The sequence below is a fragment of the Protopterus annectens genome, chromosome 7.part0 (genome assembly GCF_019279795.1).
Source record: "Protopterus annectens isolate FY-2018-M chromosome 7.part0, PAN1.0, whole genome shotgun sequence".
Lineage (NCBI taxonomy): Eukaryota > Metazoa > Chordata > Ceratodontiformes > Protopteridae > Protopterus > Protopterus annectens.
This window is the reverse complement of record NC_056739.1, coordinates 252,850,866-252,877,448: the sequence shown is the minus strand read 5'-3', so window position 1 is coordinate 252,877,448 and position 26,583 is coordinate 252,850,866. Positions and strand designations below refer to the sequence as shown.

At 38.6% G+C, this 26,583-nt stretch overlaps 1 protein-coding gene across 1 annotated transcript in view; it reads right to left on the bottom strand.

The window, feature by feature from the left end:
• LOC122805944 (vomeronasal type-2 receptor 26-like) overlaps window positions 1-26,116 on the bottom strand; it is a 106,064-nt gene extending 79,948 nt beyond the window's left edge. The window contains exon 1 of the mRNA XM_044076189.1: window positions 25,969-26,116. Coding sequence (XP_043932124.1) covers window positions 25,969-26,116 — 148 coding nt within the window. The remainder of the gene's footprint in view (window positions 1-25,968) is intronic.
• Window positions 26,117-26,583: the final 467 nt, after the last annotated feature.

The following is a 26,583-nucleotide window of genomic DNA, read 5'->3' as shown; positions in this document are numbered from 1 at the left end:
AAATATCCACCCAGAAAGAAGACAAACATAAAGCCTTCTTTAACTATGTTAGATTTATCAGAAACAACGTCCAACACTGTATAGAGCTAATAGTAAATAATATCACATACATAGAACCTGAGGGCTTGGCCAGGTTGCAAGCAGATACATTTAACTTTGACTTCAACACTCTCTCTACTCCACAACAAGTACAAATATGACTCTGTTATTGTCCATGTTGGTGTAAACGAGCTGAGATATACCTCTCTGGACTACATGAAAAGAGACATGGAAGAGCTCATCCGATCTTGTAGCCCAGGCAGGTATGACACTAGCCCTAAGTAGCATCATGCCATTGCCCAGAATGATACCACAGTACAAGGACAAAATGATTGACTTCAACAATTGGCTAAGCTTCTGGTGTCATTCTAAGGGGATCCAGTATCTGTCTGCCTGGGACAACATGGTTGACAGACTACAATGCTTTGCCAGATATGGCCTGCACCTGTCGCCCCTGGGATTCCGGATACTGGCTAAGGGTCTTGCTGCCCCTATAGTGCCTTTTTTAGGCAAGGTTCAAATGACAAATTCATCAATGTAACAGGAACAGGGAAGCAAAAACTGAGGATAATGCTACTCAGTGCTAGAAGTCTAAATCTCAAAATGCACTCACTCAAGGCACTCCTTAAAATGGAGAACATCACTATCTGTGCAGTGACTGAGACCTGGTTCAAGGCTCTAGAGAGCACCCTTGCATTACCAGGCTATAACTTATACCACACATTTCGACCATCTAACCTGGACTAGAACACCAAAGGCGGAGGTGTGTCCATATTCATTAAGGATATCCATACCTCCAGGCTAGTTGCACAGCATAATGCATCCAAGGTTATCCAAGTGCAATTAACTCTGGGCAAAACTGCAATCCAAATTGTAGCTTGCTACAGATCCCCCACCATGCCCCAGGATTCACACTCTTCTTTTCTTGATATACTGGAAAATATTAGGGTTCATCCAAACACCCTAATAATGGGTGATATCAACTACCCCACTATTAACTTGGAAAACTGCTCATGTACCAACTCCTTTGCTCAACGCTTTCTGGAATTCATAAATTCCAATGCCCTGGATCAATTTATCCACACCTCCACCAGGGGCAACAATATCCTAGACCTAGTCATTACCAACATGACTGACCGGTGTTCCACACCTGAAGTCAACTCCTCGTTGGTCAGATCTGACCATAAGCTAATCACCCTAGATATCCGCATCTCTCCCCCCACCCACCATTAAGGAAACCATGGTAAAAAATTTCTCCAAAGCTAACTTCATGCTTCTTAAGATGGAATTGGTGAACTTCATGACACCCATGCAGATGGACAATACAGTTAACGACTGCTGAATCCTACACAAATGCACTCTATAAGCACTTACACGAGTGCATGGATCGTGCTATCCCAAACAGAACCAAGACGCTATCCTCCAAAAAAGAAAGCCAATCTGGTGGTCCCCTGCCATAAACAAACTCTACAACAGAAGGAAGAAACTGTTGCAAAAGAGAGTAAACTCCAATGAGTGGAGGAGCTCCCTGGTCAGAATCAGTAAGAAGCTGAGATCCCTTATAAGATCCTCCAAAGCTAGCTATGAAAACAAAATTGCCATTGATTCTAAGGGGAACCACAAAGCATTCTATAGCTTTGTTAAGAATCTCAATGGCAACATGCAGATCTGCTCTGAGTTACAGCACAACAGCATGAAAATTACAGAACCAACTGATATTGCCAACATCCTGGCAGATAGGTTCAGTGCTAACTTTAACCCCCCTCTCACTCACTAAAGGGCCCATATCTATACAGAAAGAATGCAGAGTCCCTGTAATCACATCTATGCAGGGAAAAGCTTCACTAAAACCAAAAACACAGCATCCATGGGACCAGACAACATCCCAGGCTGCGTTTTACATGAACTTCAGAATGAACTGGCTCCCCACCTAAGCACCATGTTCAACCATAGTCTCACATGAGGCTTTGTGCCCACTGAATGGCACACAGCAACAGTTATCCCACTCCACAAAGGGGGAGCCACAATTGATCCTGGGAACTATCGCCCTATTAGCCTGACAAGCCTGGTCTGCAAGACCATGGAATGTGTCATCATGGAACTCATAAACAAAGACATTGGTAACCTCCAAACTCTGGATCCCACTCAGTTCGGGTTTGTGAAAGGCAGATCATGCCTTCTGAACCAGATTGACTTCTTTGAGGCAGTCACCAAAGCCGTAGACGAGGGTAAGGTGGTTCACACAGCCTATCTTGACCTCGCCAAGGCTTTCAACACCATCCCCCATTCTGGAATTATAGCTAAACTCATTAAACTAGGTATAAATCCCTACGTCACAAGATGGGTTGCCAACTGGCTCACTGACAGAACCCACACTGTAAAAGTTGCAGACTCCAAATCTGGCTTCAAACCAGTGACAAGTGGAGTACCACAGGGTTCAGTCCTGGGACCTCTCCTGTTTGGTATCTACTTCTCTGAAGTGCAGGCTAACACAGAAGGCCTCTGGCTAATGAAGTTCACAGATGACTGCATACTAGGAGCCATAGTCGAGTCCTCGAATGATGTAGACATCCAACAGAATGTCCTCACTGAGACCAATGCCTGGTGTCAGAGGCATGGCCTTAAGCTCAGTGCTAAAAAGTGCATTGTCATCCCCTTTGGTAAAAACTCTGCACCCATGAACTACCACATAAACGGCATTCTACTTAACGCCAAATGTGTGATAAGACACCTTGGGATGCAGGTGGATAGTAGTCTCTCCTTTGATAATCACATCACCACAGTAGTCAGGAAATCCTTCTATGTGGCAACCTCATCACAAAAGGGTTCTCATCCAGGAAAAAAGAGGTCATTGTTCCCTCTACTCAGCACTCATTAGACCCATTAGAGAGTACAATGCCTCTTTTGGAATGTACCTCACAATAAATTTGCAGCAGCTGGAAAGGCCACAGAAGTACCTCGCAAAGAGGATTACTGGCCTCAAACAGATGCCCTACACTGACCATCTAAAAAAAACTCCAGTTTTGCTCTGTAGCATATTGCCTACTCTGAGGAGTTCTCTGCCTAACATATAAAGCTATGTTAAACCCAAAGCTGTTGGGCATGCTACACCTAAAGAAATCCCAATCCCTTTGAGCTACATGCTCTAAGGACCTAAACCTTGTCACCACAATAAACAGGACATGCTGGAGGGATAGATTCCTGTCCCAGAGACTTCCTATAATCTGGAACAAGCTACCTATCTATGTCAAGCAAAGTTCCTCATTAGCACTATTCAAGAAAAATCTTTATGAGTGGATGGGAAATAGGAAATACACCCCGGGGATCACTTCTGTGGCTCTGCTCAACAGGGGCACAGGAAATTAACTTTCTTGGGTGGCATAAGTCAGGGAACCTTGTTTGCTAGGCTTACGTAGGCCTTTGGGCAGATAACCTAGTACCTACCTATGAACCTACATTCCCAGATCACATACTAGAATCTAGACCCTTCCTCTCAATCCTCCCAAGAACAAGTCCTCAAGACAATGTCCAGGGCGAAGAAATTGCTTCTTTTGGGGCTGGATAACATACCAGGCTGCCAAATGGCCAGCCTGAAACAGGACTTTTAATCCCCACCTACTGACGTTATTTAATATCTGTCTCCAAATGTGCCAGATGAATGGAGGACAACAGCAATACAAAGGTGGGGACATCAACAGACCCAGGTAATTGTAGACACACAAGTCTCACCAGCCTCATTTGTAAGGCTATGGAGTGGATCATTTGGAATTAATTAGAAAGGGCATAGGTAACCTACAATCTCTTGACCTAAACCAATTTATTTTTTTCAAGGGCAGATTCTGCCTGTTTAACCTGGTCAATGTCACTGAAAAGATTACTGAAACTATGGATGAAGTCAGTAAATGTATTTATTTATTGACTTTTGTTTACCGGGAAAGTCAAACTGGGCACAGGTATCCTTTTTTCAGCAGAGGCCTGGGGAGAAAAGCTGCCCAAAGTAACAAATTCAATGCAATCAGTATTAACAATGACACATTTTATAATGCAGTTTCATTGAATACATAGCATAGATGTGAATAAAGTAAAATTTGTATTGATATTCACATACATTAGTATGCAAACATTGTACTGAAACTTTACAGATAGAAGAGTGATGAATAAGATAGGTAGGAGTAATTTAAGAAATACATTAGAGTGAGGTATTAGAGGGGATAATCAAGTTTAAGTGTTAATAGAGAAGTAGAGATGGAATGTTAATTTGGCTGTGCTAATTATAAGTAGGTATATTAGTGTAAGTTCTACAACAAAGATAAATATTTGAAGGGGATAAGCAGATAAAGTGATTTAGTGATTTAAAGGGAGGTATAAGAACGTGATAAAGGGTTTTAGGAGAATCTATGTCCCAGATAAGGAGCTGAGACAGAGTCAGGAAGCAGAGAGGAAGTAATATTTTGAAAATATGAAGGAGTGAGATAGACCTGATTGATACAGGAATTTTATTTCAAGTTTTAGCTACATTATTGAAAAAGAGACTAACTCTAGCCACCCTTTGTGGTTTGTAGATGGTAAGAAGTGTTTTATCATGTGACGAAAGGGAACAGATTGGTAGATTGGAGTATGGTGCTAATTGCTGGGCAGGCAAATGGGGTATAGATGACTTTTGTGGGTTATGATGAGATGGGTATAAGATAGGAGCTGGGGATATTTGTGCTAGGTAGGTGTTTGTAGTGTTAAACAATGGTGACTCTGGTAAGTTTTTTAGCAAGCAAATCTGGCAACTTTATACATACCACATGTCTAGACCTTGCAAAGGCATCCAACACCATCCCACACTTGGATATTGTTGATAAGCTTACTAAGCTTAATGTAAATCACTTTGTAACTCACTGGATAGCAAACTAGATCACAAATAGAACCTAGGAAATTAGGTTAAGAGGCTGTACCTCATCCAAAAGATCTTTCACAGGTGGTGTAACCCAGGGTTCAGTCTTTGGGCCACTCTTCTTTGACATTTCTTACTCAGAGGCCAACACTAATGTAAACTCTTTGTAACTGACCCAGTTTGCAGATTACTGTAAACTTGGAGCCATCAAAAACTCTCTAGAGGACACAAAGATCCATTGAGTATGACTTTTGCAAAAAATAGCTGCTGTTATAATGATGGAATGAAATTGAATGACAAAAAATGCATTTTAGTCTCCTTTGGTAAGCATTATGTCTCCTTTAGCTTTCACATCGACAACACGCACTGAAAACTGATTATGTAAATAGGGACCCAAGAACCTATGTGGACAACAAACTGTCTTTCAATCACAATGTATGCACTATTGTATGAAAATTTTTCATTGCACAGCTTATTAATAAGGGTATTAACTTGGCATCTATGTCCAGTTGTGTAATCATTCCAGTGTTTTAAGAAATTAAATTTAAAGACTGACCTAATAATACCCCCCCTTTTGTTTCTACTTGCCCAAACATGTAACACAACATGAATGACCACAATGCTTTCTCACTAAGAAAATCAAAAGTCTAAATCATAAAAACAATACTGACCATCTCACAGCTTTGTCTCTCTCAGTGTCATACAGGCTACTGAGAGGAAGTTTACACAGACCACATCCTATCTGATCCATTGCATATCCTCAAATCCACTGGTGGAATAAACACCTGATTAAGAGATCTTAATCTCTTCTGCTACATAAATAGTCCATGTTGGAGGGACAGAAATGTATCACAGGAAATATTACTTATTTAGAATAGTATTCCTCTTTACATAAAGCAAAGTACTTCCCTTAATCTATTCAAATGTAATTTAGAAAATGGATGGGAAACCACACCCTTGTTCAGTATGGGTAGGGGTAACATATAAATGTTCTGCCTTGCTCTGAGTTATTTGTACTTAAATTGCAAAGGCTTAAAACTTCATGGGAGTGCAGGGCTAGGCTTATAAATATCCTTATTGATCAGTAGCCTATTAATCACCTGTGAACCTATGAACTTTCTTCCTGTCTTTTATATCTAGAATAACTCCTTCCTATCTCCCTGATACACTCTAGTGAGACTCTGTCATGATTTTCCATCTCTTTTGGTCTCAGATGAGAAGAACTTTAACTTTTCTATTCTCTTGTCACAATTTTCCCCCTCCATCACATTTATACCCTTGTGGGCAACTTCTAGATTACTCCTTTCAGACTAACATCCATTTCCTTATGTGGCCAATGAAACTACACATAATACTCAAGATGTGGTCTAATGAGGACTGGTGCAATGGAAACACTGATTCTTCCAAATTGTGTACCTCTGAGGGTACACCCCAACATTCTGTTTACTGCTGTCACTGTTTTCTCACCCTATTCATGCCATTCCAGTTATGTTCAGCACTCTAAGACCTTCTTTCTGTTCTGTTAACTTAGTTTCATGTGCCTCACACTGCTAGCTGATACTTCCCATCAGGGTGCTATCATCCAGATGCAGTAATGTCACCTTTGTCTGTGATGACCAGCAATGATTAGTGGAAAGGAAAGTGGAAGGTGGGAAAGAAGGAGACAGAAGACGAGGAGATAGAAGACGAGGAGATAGAAGATTGATATGCCCTGAGCAGAACAAAACTGTAGTGGTTTTGCTGGTTTTGTTGTCCATCACAAAGCATATTATGTTGTTAGGGGTGGTGTTATGGAGGAACAAGGAGATTACTAGAAAGGAAACAGTCTTGGGCCTAATGATCACTGTGATGGACTAGGTAGTGACCAAATTTGTCACAGCAGAAAACAGATACTTGCATATAAATCTGAATATGAAAACAAATTACCTGGTAAAGATGTAAAATGAAGCTCCAGTTCTTGGGTGATACAAAAATGCTTAATGTGTAACTGTAATATCTACAGGAAAATTATTTGTATTTCTTTCTACAGCCTATATTTAGATGCATTCTAACTTACTAGTTTCTGCAAAAACAGGAATTTATGCTGTAGTCAAGGGAGTTTGAGAGTAATATAAAAGATGAATTACAACTGCAAGTAAAGTAAAGTTTATTTTCCTGCAACAAATTATTTGTTTCTTTACACGCGTATGCATACACACACACACACACACACACACACACACACACACACACACATCTCTAAAGCAGATAAAAATATAGCCGAGAGAGGGATGGACCAAGGTTTTCCATTTTTCCATCCCACCACTAAAAGAGCATTTAAAGCTGTAAGGAGATATAGTTTTGGAGAGACACTTTGAGCACATATTACATTGTCATGGATAACGTGATAGCATCCTATAGATATATATGTGGATGACTTTCCCATTTATCCGTCAGGTTTTATCATTCTTCTTTAAGTATTGTTTGATATTGTCTAAAGTGAAGATTTTGGATTATGGAGTCTGGGTTCAATTTTTTCTTTCTCTGTACAAGATAAAAGTAACACTACCATAGGAGTTATATCATGTAAATATAATTCTTAACCATCTATAATGAATTTTCAATTGTCACATAAGCAAGCATAACATAAAAATAAAAGAAAACATATATACATGACATATATTCTTCTGTACAATATAATCAGTTCAGCATTATGTAAGTTGGTCAATTCCTGCCTTCCCTTATACCTCATTCCTCCTCCAAAACATTTCAGTACGTGTATTCATGCAATTTCCTTTTGTTCCATGTAATATGCACCTACCCTTTTTTTAAAGAACCCACTTCCTCTTCTTTTATCTTTGTTAACAATATTCACAACTTCAAATATGGTTAGCTTAGACTTTTATTTCTATTTTTCAGTAATTGTTTTTTTTTGCAGCCACCAGAATTAAACTTAAGGCTTTACTACATCTAAGCAATTCAGATTCTAATTATCCCAGCTCAAAAAAAAAAAGAATTCCCTTTTTCTACACCCATGTGCTCACACAGTATTTCTGACATAGTATGCTGAAGGGAATTTTTTAAGTCTGACAACTCATTACACTCCCGACACTTGTGTTCCCAGTTCTTCCCCATCACACCTCCAGCATTTGCTATTTGTCTGAGGAAAAAAATTCCTTGGAATTTGCTTGGGGTATAAAAATATCTATACAAACACTTCCAAGCAAAAATCCGAAATCTTCGAGACTTTGTTGCATATTTGGGGCCTGTATATATGTCCTCCCATTGCTTCTCTATGAATTGCTTATCCAGTATCTCTTCTCAATATTTTATAACTGCCTTTGATTGGCTTCTATAGTTATAGTTCAATATTTTATACACCCTGCTTATTGTCCTCTGATATAAGTAGTATTTTAAGCTATTTATCATTTCCATTTTTTTTGTTTACAATGTGTCTCATACTTAGAGAATAGCGTGACAGTAACTGAGATACAACCTTAGTTATTCTGACTGAAATTCATTTGTGCTGAGTAGCATTTGCTGAAAAATGGGATATAAAGTAATATTAAGATGACAAAACTAAATGAAAGTGGACTGGAAATATAGTACCGTTCTACACTATGACAGATGATTGAAGAAAGTGGTGATGAGTAAGGAAGCATTCCAGAGGGACAGACAGAGGAGGATAGTGGAAAATGTGGAAGAACTATGTACAGTGAATAAGGTGAATAAGTCATGGAAATTGTTATACAGCCATGAAGGTAACATGAAATGAAGAGTAAAAATGTGAGAGTCCAAAGCATGTCAAATAGAAAGTAGAAAGGAAGTCTTATGAATTACAAAGACATGACATGCCACAGAAAGTAAAGCTGTGAGGGAGATACAGTTTTGTAAATAGGCTGACATAGCTGAAAACTGAATGAGAAATGAGAGGGTGCCTAGTGTCACTTTCCTGGCAGTAAAGTTCCCAGGAAGAAAAAAGAAAAGTTGGTGTATTGAAACATTCTACAGTAGAACCTGTGTAGCTACTGTGGCAGGGATAAACAACAGGCAAATAAGATAAAGGTATGAGCAGACAAAAATAAAATAGTTATGATTAGAGTTATCGATCTGTTTAAGGAAAAGAGGAATATTCTATAATGTTGGACAAAGAGAAAAGACAGACTGATTTAAAGTTTTTGAAACAGAAGTGTTTAGATAGAAGGTAATGGCTGAAGTCATGAAAAATTTTCATTATTTTCTCCATTAAGTGATAGGGTGCTATAACCAAACGTTAAGGTACAGTGATCATACACCTGTGCGTGTTGATATCAAAGTCTGGGATTATATGAGGCCTAGCTATAGGAAGCTAGAATAATTAGCAAATAAGGGACTTGCAGATGGGAGGAAAGCACAGAATGGGGAGGGGGACTTTGCAGTATTGCAAAGACAGGCACTAAGAGCACAGAACTGCAAAGACAAAGAGGAGGAATAGCCCAGTGCAGTTCTCTGGTGATATGATATTAGCTAAGACAAGTAGAACAAATATGAAATGAAGAGACAAGCAGAAGGGAAGTGTGGAGTCTATGGATGTCCAAAGACAAGGTAGCAAACTTTTGCTGAAGGCCAAAGGTGGGAAAAACAACTTGCAGTTGGTGACCTATTAGATGTGTGCAAATAAATAAGACCTATAGAGAAACAAGTGAACTAGCTTGGGACAGTCAGTAGTATAAGGTAACTAGGAATAAGAGCGACTTTTTTGTACAATATAGTGGATATTAAACATTATGTAGTATAAGTGGGAAATATGCTACTTGTACCACTCTCCAACCAAGTGATACTCATTCACCTTTACATAATTGATTCAAATAACTAGTCACATCCTGACCTCTCTCTGCACCCCTGCATGTAGATGACAGTCAGTGCTTTACTCACCTAGTAAGATTCTAACAAAAGGTTCCTATGCCTGATGAGCTCTGTCCCATCACACATATCAAATAAAATATGTAAACCTATCATTCACCTGGAAGAGCTTTGTATGCTGTTGCAACTTATTTGTGGGACTTTGGTAAGTACCTTTTCAAATATTTGTGAATTCATGGCTTGGCTGAGTTATTGTCTCATGTCACACAAGTGAAAGGCTGTACATAAATTGATATGTTATTTTTATCTGCTTTTGGATATATTTCTACTTATGTAGCAATTGCTCTTTTGTACACTTCTATCATATATCTGTAGATTGCAGTTTGAATTTCTTTAGCAGTGTTAACTGGTGACAGTTGGTTTGTATAATCTAGGTATTGTATTATTGGACATTTAACTTGTACAGTGACTGCTTTATGGCATAACCTCTATGTCAAATACTTTTAGTATCAGTCTTATGGATGTGAAGTATAGCTCACTTTGTTTAGTTCTATGTTCTGTTGCCGTGAGACTGCCAATTGTTTTAACTCCTTAACCTGGCTTGTACAATTCAAGAGTTAAAGTATAGAACTTCTGTTTAGCTATATTCTCATATCTCAGTTATTTTGATTATTTCAACTACAAAATGTCACATATTTTACTGTATGAACTACAGCAGACATTTTTATTGTCAGTTGTTTTACACTAAGACATCATGGTTAATAGTTTTTACCATTGTTTATGTGAAAGTGTTATAGCAGAAGTAAGTTACTGAACTTTTGTCTCACATTGTTACTGCTCTAATCTGTAAAGTTAATATCATATGTACTTTATTTTATTTATTTCAGTATTTTTCATATTTTATCTCAATTAACCCCTCTCTAGCTGTTATCAGTAGTTGCTTGTATAGTACCTCTTCTGTTTGTTTCCCTAGCTTTTATATTCAACACACTCTCTCCCCTCCTGTTACCCTGGGTTTTAAAGCAAAGTGTCTTCCCTCAAGACTGTTTTGACCTTTACAGATACTGCTCCAACTCCTGGAATTATACCTGTGCTCTATTGTATAGCCATTTTACACTAAAAGTATGTTCTAGGCTCATACCAAAAAGTAGTCTTACTTTGTCTACTGTACAAGATACCTGCATACCACTGAGAGCCCCCCAATACTCACCTGTTTAGAAACCTTGCCTCTGTCTCTCTTTGCCATCTATAAGTTGGTCACTACCCTAGTGTCATCTCTGTCTTAGCTGTACTATTTTGTTTTTCTGTTTGTGGTTTCCTTTTAACTGTTTTTATCTTACTGCAAATACCTGTGTATACCTCGCTATTACATCTCTTCCTTCTGTCTATGCCTCCCCACCTTCTCCTTACCTGCTGAATCTCACTGTGTGCTCCTTACTCTTTCCCTCCTGGCCTGCTCATTGTTTCTTGTGGTGACTCTTCCTGGCCAGTCCTGCTCCATTCGCCATCACTATGCTCGGGCTCCCTCTGCACTTCTACCACCCCCATTCCCACCCACCCCTATATCATTTCCTTTATACCTAACCACCTATTCCCTTCCTCCCCTAACTCCACTCCTTCCTGTCTGCTATAACATTCTAAACACCTTACCCTCCCCTACTTCTCACTTCATAGTTTAGTCTGCTAAAAATCCTCTTTCTTTCTATATATCCCCCTACTCCCCCTACAGGTTGTTTCACTTACATTTTACTTCAACTCTCTACAGGTCCAACAGCTTTCTTACTTATCCACTCCTCACTCCATCCCAATCCTACTTCCCCACCCTAGACCATGGCTTTTGCAACCCTCTCCATTTTCCTCTTGCCTCATTACTTCTCCTTCTCATTTTTACATCTTGTACTACTCCATTACCACCTGTCCATAGAGATCCCACTAATCCCCATACTCTTTCTCATCCTTGCAGTACTCTATTGCAATCTCATCCTCTATCTTTTCCATGAACATCACTCTGCCTAAAATCAAACCCCCCCCCACACTCTCTAGCACCTAAAACCAAGACTAAGTACTTGACTTACAACCCATTTAATTTCAAACTTTACCAACTTCATGTAGCCCTGCTTCTATCTGGAGACATACATCCAAATCCTGGGCTCATCCATCACCCACCATGCATATCTCTACCTCTCCCAACTTAATAATCCCATCCTTTCCAAACAAACATATTTCCTTTTACTCTATGAATGCCCATAGTATTCTAAACAAAGTTAGTGAAATCCATGCCTGGATAGCCTTCCACACCCCTGATGTCATCACCCTAACAGAGACTTGGCTAAAACCCCAAACCTCTGATAAAGAGATTCTACCACTTGGTTGTAATATACTCCGCATAGATCACCAAAACAAAAAATGGGGTGGTGTTGCCATCCTCTACTCCAACCTCCTCACCATTACAAGTATTATGAAACCTATCCCATCCTTTTATCCTGCTGAACTACTTACAGCTAACCTTAAAATAAATGACCATACCACTATCACAGTAGCGGCCATCTAAATTCCTCCAGGAGACAACATTCCTCTACTCAAAAATACTCTTTCATACTTTTCTCAACAATGTCAACATTAACTGGTTAACTCTCAGTGATACAAACTCTAATACTCATATTAATTTATATGGCTTTACACAGTTAATCTCCCAACCTACCCATGCAAACAGCTCTCACACATCTAGTACTCTTATTGACTGGGTACTTGTATCTAATCCTTCTAATAATCTAAAGGGTTAGAAGCTTTCACAAACAACTTGATGAGACATACTGATTTAGACTGGGACACTATTTGTTTGATATCTGAAATGATGTCCATAGTACTGGAAAATAATTTCATATATTTTGAGGGTGAGCTCTTCAGACAAACCAGGGGCGTAGCAATGGGAGCAGCTTGCGCTCCCATCTACGCCAACCTGGTTATGTTGAACTGGGAAGACAGTATGTTATTTAAAAGCCAATTTTTTAAAAAGGTCAAATACTATTCTAGGTTTTTGGATGACATTTACATTCTATGGCAGGGAGGTGAAGATGAATTGTTGGAATTTATGGAATATGTTAACAGCAGCAGTAAATACTTGAGATTCACGCATTCTTATGATTTGAAAGGATTACCTTATTTAGACACATATATAACACACCATGAAGGTAATGTGAGTTCCAATATACATAGGAAGACCACTTTTTCCAACAATTACCTTGATTATTCCAGCTGCCACCCTCCAAAGGTGAAATATAATGTCTTTAAAGGTCAGTGTATCCGCGCAGCCAGAATGGTGGCTGATTACGATAATCTGCTCTTAGAACTAGATTTTATTAAAAAACTATTTGGACAAAGAGGGTATCCAGTTGATATGATGGACGACGTTCAGTCATATATTATTACAAACTGGGGTATTAAATTTAAACCTCTTTTAGGTTTGGGCGACATAGCTAACAACCCAATTAATAATGATTCCACTTTGAATATTAAAGGTGTGAATTCCAACTTTCATAGAGCTTGTATAATACCTTACAATTTAGGGGCAGATGAAATTAAGAGAATTATACTTAAGTTTTGGCACCTGATCAGCAATGAACCAGTCTTAGTCAAAATTTTAGGTAATAAACCGAGATTTGTTTATAGAATGGGCAATAACTTAAAGAAATAGTATGAACAACACAAAGTGAATCAACCCAGGAGACTTAGGAGCAGGAAATGTGGATTCTGCAACCAATGTAGATATATGTCAAATGATGAGAAAATTTTATTACATAACGGGCACAAGAGTTTAATAATTTGCAAGGAAGGGAATTGTAATACGAAACAAGTGATTTATATGGCTAAATGTGACGTTTGCCCTGCATTCTATGTTGGTTGAACTGAACGATGTTTGAAAAAACGTATATACAATCATATATATTGCATCAAAAATAAGGATAGAACTAATGCTTTGTTTAGGCATGTGGAATTACTTGGAGATGAACACACTTTCAAATTCACCATATTAGAAGTTATTTATAATGACCCTAGGGGAGGTGACCTTAAACGATTATTGGCATTTCGGGAAACATGGTGGCAATTATATCTGGATGCCACCAGTCCACCAGGGTTAAATGAATTTATATCTACAAAATCACTTTTATTTTGAATACTGGTGTGAAACCACAGAGATATTTTGCAAGATGAAAGTTATCGTAGTAACAGATATGATTAACATCAAATTATATGCAACTGAATATTAAAATAATAAATCCTAATATTAATTTGTAATATACTTTTGCTACACTAACATATAAACTATATAAGGTTTCCTTTTGATTTATTTAATTGATTGTGTATGTTTAATTAATTTACTAACAAGTATATTTATTCTTATATTGTTTACATATATATTTTTACAAGGATTAAAAAGTCAGCAACTATGTATTTAATATATTTTTTAACACTATCATGTACAAGTTACGTATTTATGTATTTACATTCGCTTAACTTTTTAACAAATCTTAACATTCTTAATATTTTTAACAAATTTTTAACAACATCTTATGAAACAATAATTATTGTATATATTTGAAGTAATTATCCACTCTCACACTTTGATTTTGATTTTTATTATTATTAAACTAATATATGCATATTTATACCACATTTTATATGTACACATATATTTACATTTATACATACATAGGTAGTTTTTGTTTGAACCTCTACACAATAACACTTATTTATATAACACAATGATTAAAATTTCAAATGATATTATTGGTAACTATTTCTATTTACTTAATATTATTATTATCTACAGTAAAATGTTTCAATCGTTCATACAGCATATACTGGTTACATTACATAAAACAATAGTGTCTAAAAAGTTACTAAGTTGTGGCACCAATTCAGTGTCGCGTTTATCCTTAAACAACTATAAGCATACAAACAGCAATTGTAGTGTTGTGAAGAATTCGTTAGTATACTATTTTCTGCTTATTTACACATCACTTGCGCCAGCACGAGAAGACTTTTTGATAACCACCATTTACGCTTTGTTAATAACTTTTGGTACGTGGTTATTATAGTGTAGGTATCAGAATTTTGCTATTACAACATAAACAGAATCAATGATTTTTAAAGTATTTTTAAAGTATTTTTAAAGCATTTTAACAAATTTTCATTTTTATTTTCTTATGCATATGGACTGTTTATATATACTAATGGAGGTAATTTGCAGATTTTGGGGGAATTGAATTGTTTATTGATGTATACACATTTATATGAAATTAGTTGTCACACTGCATCTTTAAGAACTTTTTGGCGCCAAAGAATTTATTTAAACCTAATGCAAGTTAACTTACAACAGTTCTGATGAAGACCAGAAACACTGGTTGAAAGCGCTAAACTGTTGGGTTCATTTGGCGTTGCTTCATGTATTTGTTATTCTGTTTGTCGCGGTGTACTGTCAGTTTTTTGCTTTTTTTTTATGTCGTTATAGTCCGTGTGTTTTTTTGGCGTTATGTGGATACAATAAACGGATATATTTCTACTTTTCGTGGTTGCTGGTGACTTCAGCGCTAATTGGTGGAACCGGAGTTTTTGCTGAGATTTGGTATACCCTTTCATATACAAAAAAAAACACATAAACAAAGATAAAAAGGACTTATGTAACAAACCTCCCACAGCCCTAAAATCGAATTCTAAAACATTCTGGAACTCTATTAAAGAAATATTACATCCCAGTAATCTTAGCTCCCCCAAGCCATGCCCAGACAAGACATCTGAAAAAATTGCCACTATCTTCAATACCTATTTTATCAATTCATTATCTAAGCTACTGAACCCTAACCCAAACTCCTCTACTTTGAACATCTCCAACTTTTCTGAACCTACTCCTAATACTATCTCCTCAAATACCTTCTCCCTCAAACCTGTACCTACTAGCTACATCAAAACTCTACTCTCTAAATTAAAACCATGCTCAGCATCAGCTGACAATATTCCTTCCACTTTTCTTCTACTAGCAGCTGACTCTCTTGCTCTCCCTATATCTATCCTAATTAATCACTCTATCTCTAAATCTAAAGTCCCTTCCATCTGGAAACAATGCTACACTCTACCTATACACAAAGGAGATAACTCCTCTGATATCTCCAGCTTTAGACCTATCGCTATCCTCTCCCCTCTGGCTAAAGTACTAGAAAAAATTATTCATAAACAAATTATGCAGTATCTAATATAGGAGAATCTGCTTACACCCACTTAACATGGCTTCAGACCCAAACATAGCACCACTACAGCTCTATTATCCTTCCTCAACACTGTCTCTATAGCCATGGACGACCATAAATTTATTTCTTGCCTATTCTTGGACCTTTCAAAAGCTTTCAACACTGTATCACTCTCTCTTCTGCTGCACAAACTGTATAACCTCAACTTCTCCTCTGATACTGTTGCATGGTTCACCAGTTATCTCACTGATATATCTCAATCAGTGAGATGGCACTCTGCACTCTCCCCTCCTCTCCCTGTCAAAATGAGTGCACCTCAAGGGTCTATCCTAGGGCCTTTACTTTTTAATATCTTTACTAATCAGCTCTATACCGCCTGTCCTCAGTCATCATTAGTGCAATATGCAGATGACTCTACAGCCATCACCACAGCCAACTCTCCTTCTAAGCTCTTATCAGCTACTCAGGCATCTTTTAACTTAGTTGAAACATGGCTCTCCAACAACCAGTTCATCCTTAACCCTAAAAAAACAAAGCTGTTACTCTTCCTAATTAAAAAGGTCAACAATATTAAACCCTTCTTCTTCATACAGTCCCTTAATAACACTCCCATTCAGGTAGAATCCAGTATTAAGCTCTTAGGTGTAACCATCAACGATTAGCTTAAATTTGACTTGCATGTTAATAACTGTATCAAAAAGACTCATTCAAAACTAGGACTCCTTTACTGTAACAAGAAATTCCTTACCTCTGAAGCCAAGAGTTCTCTCTCTCTTGCCTACCTTCTACCCAGCCTAATGTACAACTCTCAAATTCTCACAAATCTTAACTCAGCACTCCTGACCAAACTCAAATCTACCTACAACAAGGTAGTTAGATTTGCTGCCCAACAAACCTACAAAGCCCATTACTGTCTCTCTCAAAAACACCTAAACTGGCTTGAATTCCCCCCCCCCCAGCTTCTTCTCTGTCCGCTACAGATCACCCATTCTATCCTATATCAGCCTTTCTACTACCCAGCACTATCCCCTCTCATCTCCCTTTATTCTCCCTCCAGACCTGTCTGAAGCTCTAATCAAGATCTACTACAAATCTACAAACCCAAGTCTAAATTTGGACACAAAATGTACAGCTATCACCCCACTATTGCCTGGAATAGGCTTCCACTAGAAATCAGGACCTTTACACATCATAAACATTTTAAGACAGCCACCAAAGATCACTTTAAAAGTCATTGGCCCTGCCACTGCACTCTCCCTCCTTAACATCCCCTCCTTCTCACACCTTAATCTACTTTCTGCCCTTAACTCACTCTTCTCTCTAGCTCTCTCTAATCTTCCTTGACTACTCTTTCTACTGTCTCCTAAAATCTATTAAGCAAATTGCCTCAGAGAAACATTCTATTGTAATTATCTTGCCTTCATGCAACTACATAATGATAAAACTGTGTTTTTGTAACCACTTACCCCAAAACTATACTCATCTTAATGACATAATTCTTTTTATACATCTTGAAATAGTTATGCTGTACTCCTGATTATTGACACTGTATAACATTGTATTGCTACTTAATGCCTTGTAATAATCCTGTAACATTGCTGTTTAATGCTAATTTATAATGAAAATTGTATAATATGTTGGAGCTTTTCTCCCCAGGCCTCTGCAGATGTTTCTTGTCTTCTGCTGTCATTTTTAAAAGTTGAGAGATATGATTAGAACTCATAAACCAAAAGAAAGTAAGTTATACCAATAAAATAAATTAAAATTAATATAAATCCTTATACTGGCCAAAAATGGCCTATAGAACAGCACATTGTAAGTTTTTTCACTTATTCATGATGTCCTTATTACCACAAGAAGTCCCGAACTAAAATAATAGACAACTTTTCAGTTATAGAGTGGAACTCTAAGACCCCCGGCACAGTTCTTAAACAAATTCCTCAGGGTAGCGATGGTTCTGAAGACCTGCAAAGAAGCAGTTCTTTGCCCTTTCAGTAGCCTAAGGAGTAGCCCAGTGAAGTATAGCCAGTGAGTTTTACTTCACTTTTATGTAAAATTAGTTAATGTGGTCATAATGTTAATGATTACAAGATTCCTAGAAAACGATGGGCTACTTAATAAATTCTGGCATGAATTAGTGCAGGCAGATCCTGTCAAATTATGTTACAGTACTCTGTAAAAATAGATTCCCTGGAGCAATCAGCACATTCATTTGTGTAAAGCTCAGTCAATGTATTTCTGGTTACCACAGTTTACTTGAACATAAAGAATGCTACTCATATGATCAACATCTTATTATTATGTCTCATGTTTTTCACAGAAAGGCACACATGGTTTTATGCACAGGTGAACAAGCCTGACAACCAATGTTTCTCTTTGGAAATAATTTCTCAGATGTACTGTTTCATGTGATTTCCTGTTGTATCCATTCATCATTGCTTATGAGACACACCTGACTCCTATTGCAATTCTCACAAACAGCAGCCAATATTGACAGAGCTTAGTAGGCAAGGAAGGAATGAACGTAGATTGTCAGGTCTTTGTTTCATATCACACACACACACACACACACACACACACACACACACATCATGCAAATCTAAGGGACAATTTTAATTCACTAATCTGCCTTCTGCATGTCTTTGAAAGGTGGGAGGAAACCAGAACACCTGGACAAAACCTAAGTGAAGAGATGTGTCAGTACTAGAGTACTGTGCATTTGGAAGGTATGAGAATTTTGTTGTACTCAGGATGCAATCAGGCAAGTCACACTGTAAGTGTTTTTTGATTCTTACACCTCAAGGCACTCATTGGGCAGTTAGGGTCAGTATATGCATGTCATGAGGTATTCGAGCACCAGGGTACATATTTTTACATTGTCACTAGAGATGAGGTTGTGTGACATATCCAGTCCAGTATCAGCATAAGTTATGTGATGGAAGCTAAAGGAATGATTATTACATATTTTTTTTACATAGGTTAACACCTTATTTACTAAGTCGGTAACAACAGGAATTTATTTTCACTGATGCTGTGGTTTAGGTGCATTTGTGAATGTGTTAATCTGGGTCAGTTTTCATATATCAAAGTAGCCTTTATCTTCTCATAGGATCCTAGGATCACAGGAGGTTATTAGGCTAATGGCCCTAGGGATCTTACAAGCCTAGCCAAGTACAACCCCTGTTCCCAAAAGTATCAATGTACTAATTGGAACTAAGTCAACAACTACTGCACCTGTTCAAGAGTGATGCAGGTGAGACTCCAGGGTTAAATTTGTGGTTTCCCATCCAGTCATCCAAATTATACTTAAATAGGGTCAGTGAGGGGCTCTGCTTTACCTGAATTGGAAGTTTGTTCCAGAGGAGATGTAGCCTCTGAGAGACATAGCTATCTCTCCAGCAAGTCCTGTTGATGTCACATACTTGTTTGAGTTCCCTAGAGTGAGTGCATCTTATACCATTCTCCTGCCTAATGTGAGCCAACCTATGTGACTCTGGGGGGGGGGGGCACTGTAACTTTGTTGAATGGGTATAAAGTGATAGCAAATGAATTGTATGGGGGGGCTGAAACTCACCTGCATCTTCCAACACCAGGAGCTCTGCCGCATGCCCTAACCTCTAAATATAGTAATAGTGTTTTTAGAACAACTTGGAGAAAATCTGCAAATTGTCATGACATTGGAGGTTTGAGCTTGCTTTCCACATTGCTGATTGAAATGGGAAACAGCCCTGAGTGAAATGTTTTACTCTTGTATCAGGCCCACTCATAACTGCAATAACCATGTGGGAAAGCAGGACTGTGTTGTAGGTAAGACTGGTATTAGTCACTAACTCTGGCGTCAGTATAGTGAAGTAGCTCCATGTTACTGTGTATTTATACATGCATGTGTTTGTGTACATGTGTGGATATTGGGAGAATGCTGAAGACATATTCAAGAAAAGATTTTATTTAAAACAAACTGTAGTGAGTTACGACATGGTGATAATCTTATATGCTGTAGTGCTGTTTCTGATGACAGTCTTGAACCAGTTCAATGTCACTCCTTGTAGGCCTGTATCATGTTCACCTGACCAGATGCCTCTAGATAGTTTTGTGTATGTTGCAATTGTATCCCTGTTCTGCTTGTACCTCCCTACACAATTCTGGAATGAATATGTGCCTCTGCTGATTCCAGGCTTCAGTGGCACTCAGATTAAGTGTGAGACTCTGTAACAAGCTCAAGTAAGTGCACAAAAATCTTAGTGGAAATAATTACAATTTGTCAGTTCTGGATTTTTCTTCAGGGTCATCTATGTCATTTTCCACTATCCATTTAAGCAAGTAGTGAGTCCTATCTGGAAATTTGCACTTAAAGTTTAAGAAGGCTCTCATATTTCATCAACAGCTGGATACTCCATGGTAATTTGGTAGATGAAAGGATAGATTAAAAGTCATACTCCTTTAGCTTGTCTTTAGATTGAATCCGTCTCTACAATTGTTATATAAACAATTTCCACGAGAAACCTGTGGTACAGTGGTACAACTTCAGATATGAAGTAACACACTTACAGGGCAAACATTCTCTGCACTCAAAATAGAGTCTTCAGTCATCCAGACATGAATAACTATTTCATTGTCTTTTCTAAGTATCATTTTGGAAGTTTTTTGCCATCACTACTGAAAATGTTAGGGAATAATCTGAGGATTCGAAACATTATTCCACTAAGGGTTTCTCCTGAATTTTTTTCACTGATTACTTTCTAATCTAGCATTTCTTAACTTTTTTCCAGAGCTGGAAATCTGCTACAACTCAGTGATCAGATTATACAATTTTTGCACCATGAAGAAGGCATCCTTTCAATTCAGTACTAGGGAACAGCTGTCTCACAGCCTTATCTGATGGTTTCTCAAAATTCATATGGTCTTATTTTGGCTTAAGGACCAGCCCCATCATTTTGTTCATATCACATGATTATTTAGCATGGCTTCTTAGGCCACTTCATACCTCTGTGACATTAAGGCATAAACAATGGACAAGACTATTACTTAGGTTCATAGGTGTGTACTAGGCTGATGGCCCTGGAGCCTTTACAAGCATAGCCATAGGTTTACCCTGGCATCGTGTCACCTGACCTTAGTTCCTAGTACCTCTGTCGAGTAGTGCCACTGGAGTGATCTCCGGGGTGAATTTTCTATTTCCCATCCACTCGTCAAGATTTCTCTTGAAGAGGACCAGTGAGGTGCTCTGCCTGACATGTATGGGAAGTCTATTCCATAGCAAGGGCAGTCTCTGGGGTATGAACCTGTCCCTCCAGCATGTTGATTGTGGTAATGAGGTTAAGGTCTCTGGAGTATGTGATGCAGAAGGATTGAGATTTCTTTAGATGTAGCATTAATAACAGAGCTGGATCAGACATGGCTTTGTAAGTCAAGCAGAGATTACCTATAAGTAGGGTATACGAGACAGAGAATAGTTGGAGTTTTTTGAATCTGTCCATATAGGACAAGTGTTTAAGGCCTAAAATCCTCTTTGTGAGGTACTTTTGCAGCCTCTCCAGTTGTTGCAGATGTTTACTGAGGTACATGCCAAATGGGGCATTGTCCTCAATGATTGGCCTACTGAGGGAATAGTAGAGGGAGACAACGACCTCTTTCTTCCTGGATGCAAAACCCTCAGTAATGAGATGTGCCACATAGAAGGACTTTCTGACCACAATGGCAATGTGGTGGTCAAAAGACAAGTTGCTGTCAACCTGTGTTCCCAGATCTCTTATAATGCCTTCTGTGTTCAGTGGACTACCATCAATGTGGTAATTCAAGGGAACCACATTTTTCCCAAGGGGGATGATGACACATTTTTTGGCATTCAGCTGAAGGCCATGGTTCTGACACCAATCATTGGTTTCATTGAAGCCTTTCTGTAGGATGTTAACATCACTTGGGGAGTTAATAATAGCTCCCAACTTGCAATCGTCTGTGAACTATGTCAGCCAGAGTCCCTTTGTGTTGGCCTGGACTTCAGAGAAGTAGATACCAAACAAGAGAGGACCCAGGACTGAACCCTGTTGGACTCCACTCATGACTGGTCAGCAGTATGACTTGGAGTCAGCTACTTTCACACTGTGGGTTCTATCTGTGAGCCAGTTTGTAACCCATCTAGTGATATAGGGGCTAATGCTTATCTCAGTGAGTTTTGCTAGGATTCCTGAGTGGGAATGGTATTAAAGGCCTTGACCAAATCAAGGTAGGCTGTATGAACCACCTTGCCTTCATCCACAGCTCTGGTGATTGATTCAAAAAAGTCGTCCAAGTTGAGCAGACATGCTATACCCTTCACAAAACCAAACTGTGTAGGCTCCAGAGTTTGGAGATTCCCTATATCCTTGTTTATTAGGTCCATGATGATGCATTCCATAGCTTTGTATATCAGACTCGTCAGGCTAATGGGGTGATAATTCCCTGGGTCTGTAGTCACTCCTCCTTTGCGGAGAGGTATAAGTGTAGCAGTGCACCATTCTCTAGGGACAAAGCCCGAGGTGAGACTGAAAGTGAACAGGGCACACAAGTTAGGTGGCAGTTCATTCTTTAGTTCATGTAGAAGACAGACTGGGGATATTCTCAGGTCCCATAGAAGCTGTAGTCTTGGCCTTGGACAGTGCTGTTTTAACATGTGATTCAGTAACACTGGGTGCCTGGCAATCTACTGGGTATTGTGATTGGTCCTTTGGGGGGGAGAGAGGGGTAAAGTTAGCACTGAAACTGTTGGCCAGTATATTGGCAATATCTGCTGGCACGGTATAGGAGATACCATTGTGCAGTAGCTCAGAGCAAATCTAGGTATTGCCATGGAGATTCTTTACATAACTATAGAAAAACGTGTGGTTGTCTTTACTATCTGCTGCAATTGTGTTTTCATAGCTAGCTTTAGAGAATTTGATGAGGGATCTCAACCTTTTGATGATGCTGATAAGGGAGCTTTTTCAGTCTTGGTACTTCGCCTTATTCTGCATCAGTTTCCTCCTGTTGTAGAGTTTGTTTATGGCAGGCGACCACCAGATTGACTTCCTTTCTTTTGAGGAGAGCATCTTGGTTCTATTGGGTATGGCGAGATCCATGCATTTGTGTATGTGTTCGTACAGTGCATTAGTGTATGATTCAGCAGTCATGCAACTATTCTCCATTTGCATGGGTGTCGTGAAGTTAGCCACCTCTGTTTTTATGAGCCCAATGTTAGCTTTGGAGAAGTTTTTCATGGTGGTTATCTTTGTGGGGGGTGGAATGTGGATTTCCAAGGTGATTAGTTTGTGGTCGTATCTAACCAGGGAGGAGTTGACTATTGGTGTAGAGCAACGCTTGCCCATGTTAGTAATGACCAGGTCAAGGACGTTGCTACCTCTAGTGGGGGTAAGAATGAGCTGGTTCAGAGCATTGGAATTAATGAATTCCAGAAAGCAATGGGCAAGTGTATTGGTGCATGAGTAGTTTTCCCAGTTAATGGAGGGGTAGTTGAAGTCGACCAGTATGAGAGTGTTAGGTCGGACCCTAATATTCTCCAGGGTGCATAGGAATGTAGAGTGTCAGTCTTGGGACATGGTTGACCTATAGCAGGCTACGACCTGAATCACTGTCTTACCCAATGTTAGCTTCACCTGAAGTATCTCAGATGCATTATGTCGGGCTACCAGTCTTGAGGTGTGCACATCCTTTATGAATATGGAAACACCATTGCTTTTGGAGCTTTGGTCCAAGTTCTGAGGCTGAAAAGTGTGGAATGAGTTATAGCCTGGTAGTGCAGGGGTGCTTTCTGCTGCCTTGAACCAGGTCTCTGTTACATCACAAATGTCGATGTTCTCGATTTTAAGGAGTGCTTCGAGTGAGTGCATTTTAAGATTTAGACTTCTAGCATTGAGCAGCATGACTCTTAGATTGCATTTGTTTGTAGCTGTTACAGTAGTAATTTGGTCTTTGGAACACCACCTAAAAAAGGCACTATAAGGGTGGCAAGAGCCTTGGCCAGTAACCGGAAGCCCAGTATATGTTTGCCTGCATTCACAAGCTTCGCTGAGAGTCCTGATCCTGAGGTAGAACACAGACCCTTCATGTTTTGTCCATGTTCATTAATAAAATGTAGCTCAATCTGTTGTCCATAAACACTTGTAGTTAAGAAAGCATCAGTGTCTCAGGAGCTAATCCTCTATCTGCTCTTCTGTACGGCTCCTTGAGTGGGGACTCTTTTTACCTTAACCAGTTACTTTCCTTTTCTGCCAGATCTTCTACTTTAGAAATACCAGAGAGAGGAAATACTGGAAAAGTTCTAGAGCTATCTTGCTGATTACTTCCTGTTTTATGGCTGAGGGTTGATAATAACTACTTGTATAATGGCTGAGGGTTCATAAAAGCTGGTGCTGAACTTATTCTTTACTTAATTAACTGTTATTGCAACTTTCACTTAGCAGATATCTTCAGAAACTCTTCCCTCAGCCATTATCAAACATTTCTTCTTTGTATAGCATATTTCATGTGCTTGCAAGCACAACAGCAGAAATGCTTGCCTAACTCTTGTGTACAAGGTTACAGTGGAAGGCATAAAAAACTAGCACTGGCTTCTCTGTTATGAACACCATAGTATAGTACACTGTTTTAGTTAATTCCTTGAATGACTGTTTCTCCAACAGCATCTCACAATACTTGGGTAACAGGGATTATTCACTCTGCTTTGCATCCTTGAAATCCATTTCATTTTCAACACAGCGGCTGCTTACATACCTTAAATATTCATATATTGATTGTAGTTTGCTGTTCTTGTAAACTTGAACTTGTCACTATATGATGTAATTGTTTAGACCACACATAACTCAAACACGTGCATGGCAGCCAATTGTGGTGAATCTTTTAGTAGGGAGATGGTCAGATGCTGCCATCTTGACTTCACTAAAGCCTTTGATTCATTTCTGTGCAATATGTTTCTTGCAAGACTGAGGATAACAGATACAGGTAGCAAACTGTGCAGGTTGCTGAAGAAATAGTTACAGCACAGAAAGGACATGGACATTGTGAGGACAGGCAGATATGACAAATAGTGTACAATTGTAAGCAGCCCTAGGTATAACCCTATACCTAAATACCTAAAAATACCTAAAAACAAAGTTGTTTTGCCACTGTAGCCAACCACCCTGAAACCACCATCCTTTCACCTATTTCATCACCTCACTCTTAATGTATCTCTAACACTATTCCCCTCCCTCTTCTACCTCTTCCCTTCCTCTATCTCCAGCCACTCTTAATTCTTATAGTCTCAAAACAACCTACCTGTCTAGTCTGTCCCCTATACTCTACCTCCCCTACATCTCCTACTAGCCATTCTTACTTTCCTTTCTTGTTTCCAAACTCCTATACAACTACATCCTACCCACTTTAAATAAGCATCTGCCTATTAACTCATTTTGCTCTAAGTAACTTCAATAATATTGTAACTAGTCACATTTTCTTCTGCTAATTGTTTAAAGCCTTGTTTGTAACAACTCACATACTTGTCTGCCAATTGTTAATACTCTGTATAACTGAATTGCCTGAGGAGCTTTTTTTTCTCTCCAGGTCTCTGCTTGTAAGATCCTATAGCTGATTGTTACTACTATGTTACTAAAATTTAATAAATTGTTTTCTAGTCCTGAGAAGCTTTTCTCCCCGGGTCTCTGCTGAAAATGAGCCAAAATCTCAGCCAGACTAACCCGGTTAACAAATGTAAAATAAAATAAAAATAAAAATAAAATAATAAAAATAACCCGATTAAATATTTTCATCTGTGACCTCACAAAAAGCATGGAAAGCTTGATCAGTCTCTTTGATGATAACAGCACATTTTGGGTGCAGACTTGAAAGGAGTGGTCGCCTGGTAATGCAACAAAAAAATCTGAAGATATGATTTGAGAAGTGGCTATTTGAATTCATCCTTTCCAAATGCATGTTGAAAAGATAATACAGGAATGAAGCACAGTTACCAACCTGTTTGATTTGTAATTTCCCCTTCAGAGCACTGAACACAGTCATAACAACAGATGGGCATCCCCTGAAGGGAAGCTTTTCGATAACCTGGAGGGCAACTATTGCTGCATACAGATTGAGGAGTCTGTGTGAAATAGAAAGGAGCCATTTGTCACAGCATGTTGATAAATCCTATGGAGACAACCTTTATCTGACATTAGGATTAATCTTCAGGAAACAACTTTTTTGTCAATTAAGGCAACATTAGCAAACTTTTTATTACTGACACCAGACAGTAATTCATTCATTCTACAAGTAAATGCATAATGCACTTGTGACTTGGTTTCTTGAAGTGCTGCCTGTCTGTAAATAAATGTCAATCTTGATGCCAGGATTCACTATGGCTGAGTACCAACCTTTCAAAAAACATTAGTTTTATGTGATTGCTTCAGATGTTTTACAGTTCTGAGCTGCTGGATATCTCATTAGTGGCCTACCCATTTTTTAATAGAAACATATATTGCATATGTTACAAATTTGACTGTCTCCAAGGCATCCAAATATTAACTTTGAACTTATCACATATGTCCTTGGAAAAGCATTTTTCATTGTATTATTGACCTATGCCCATTACAT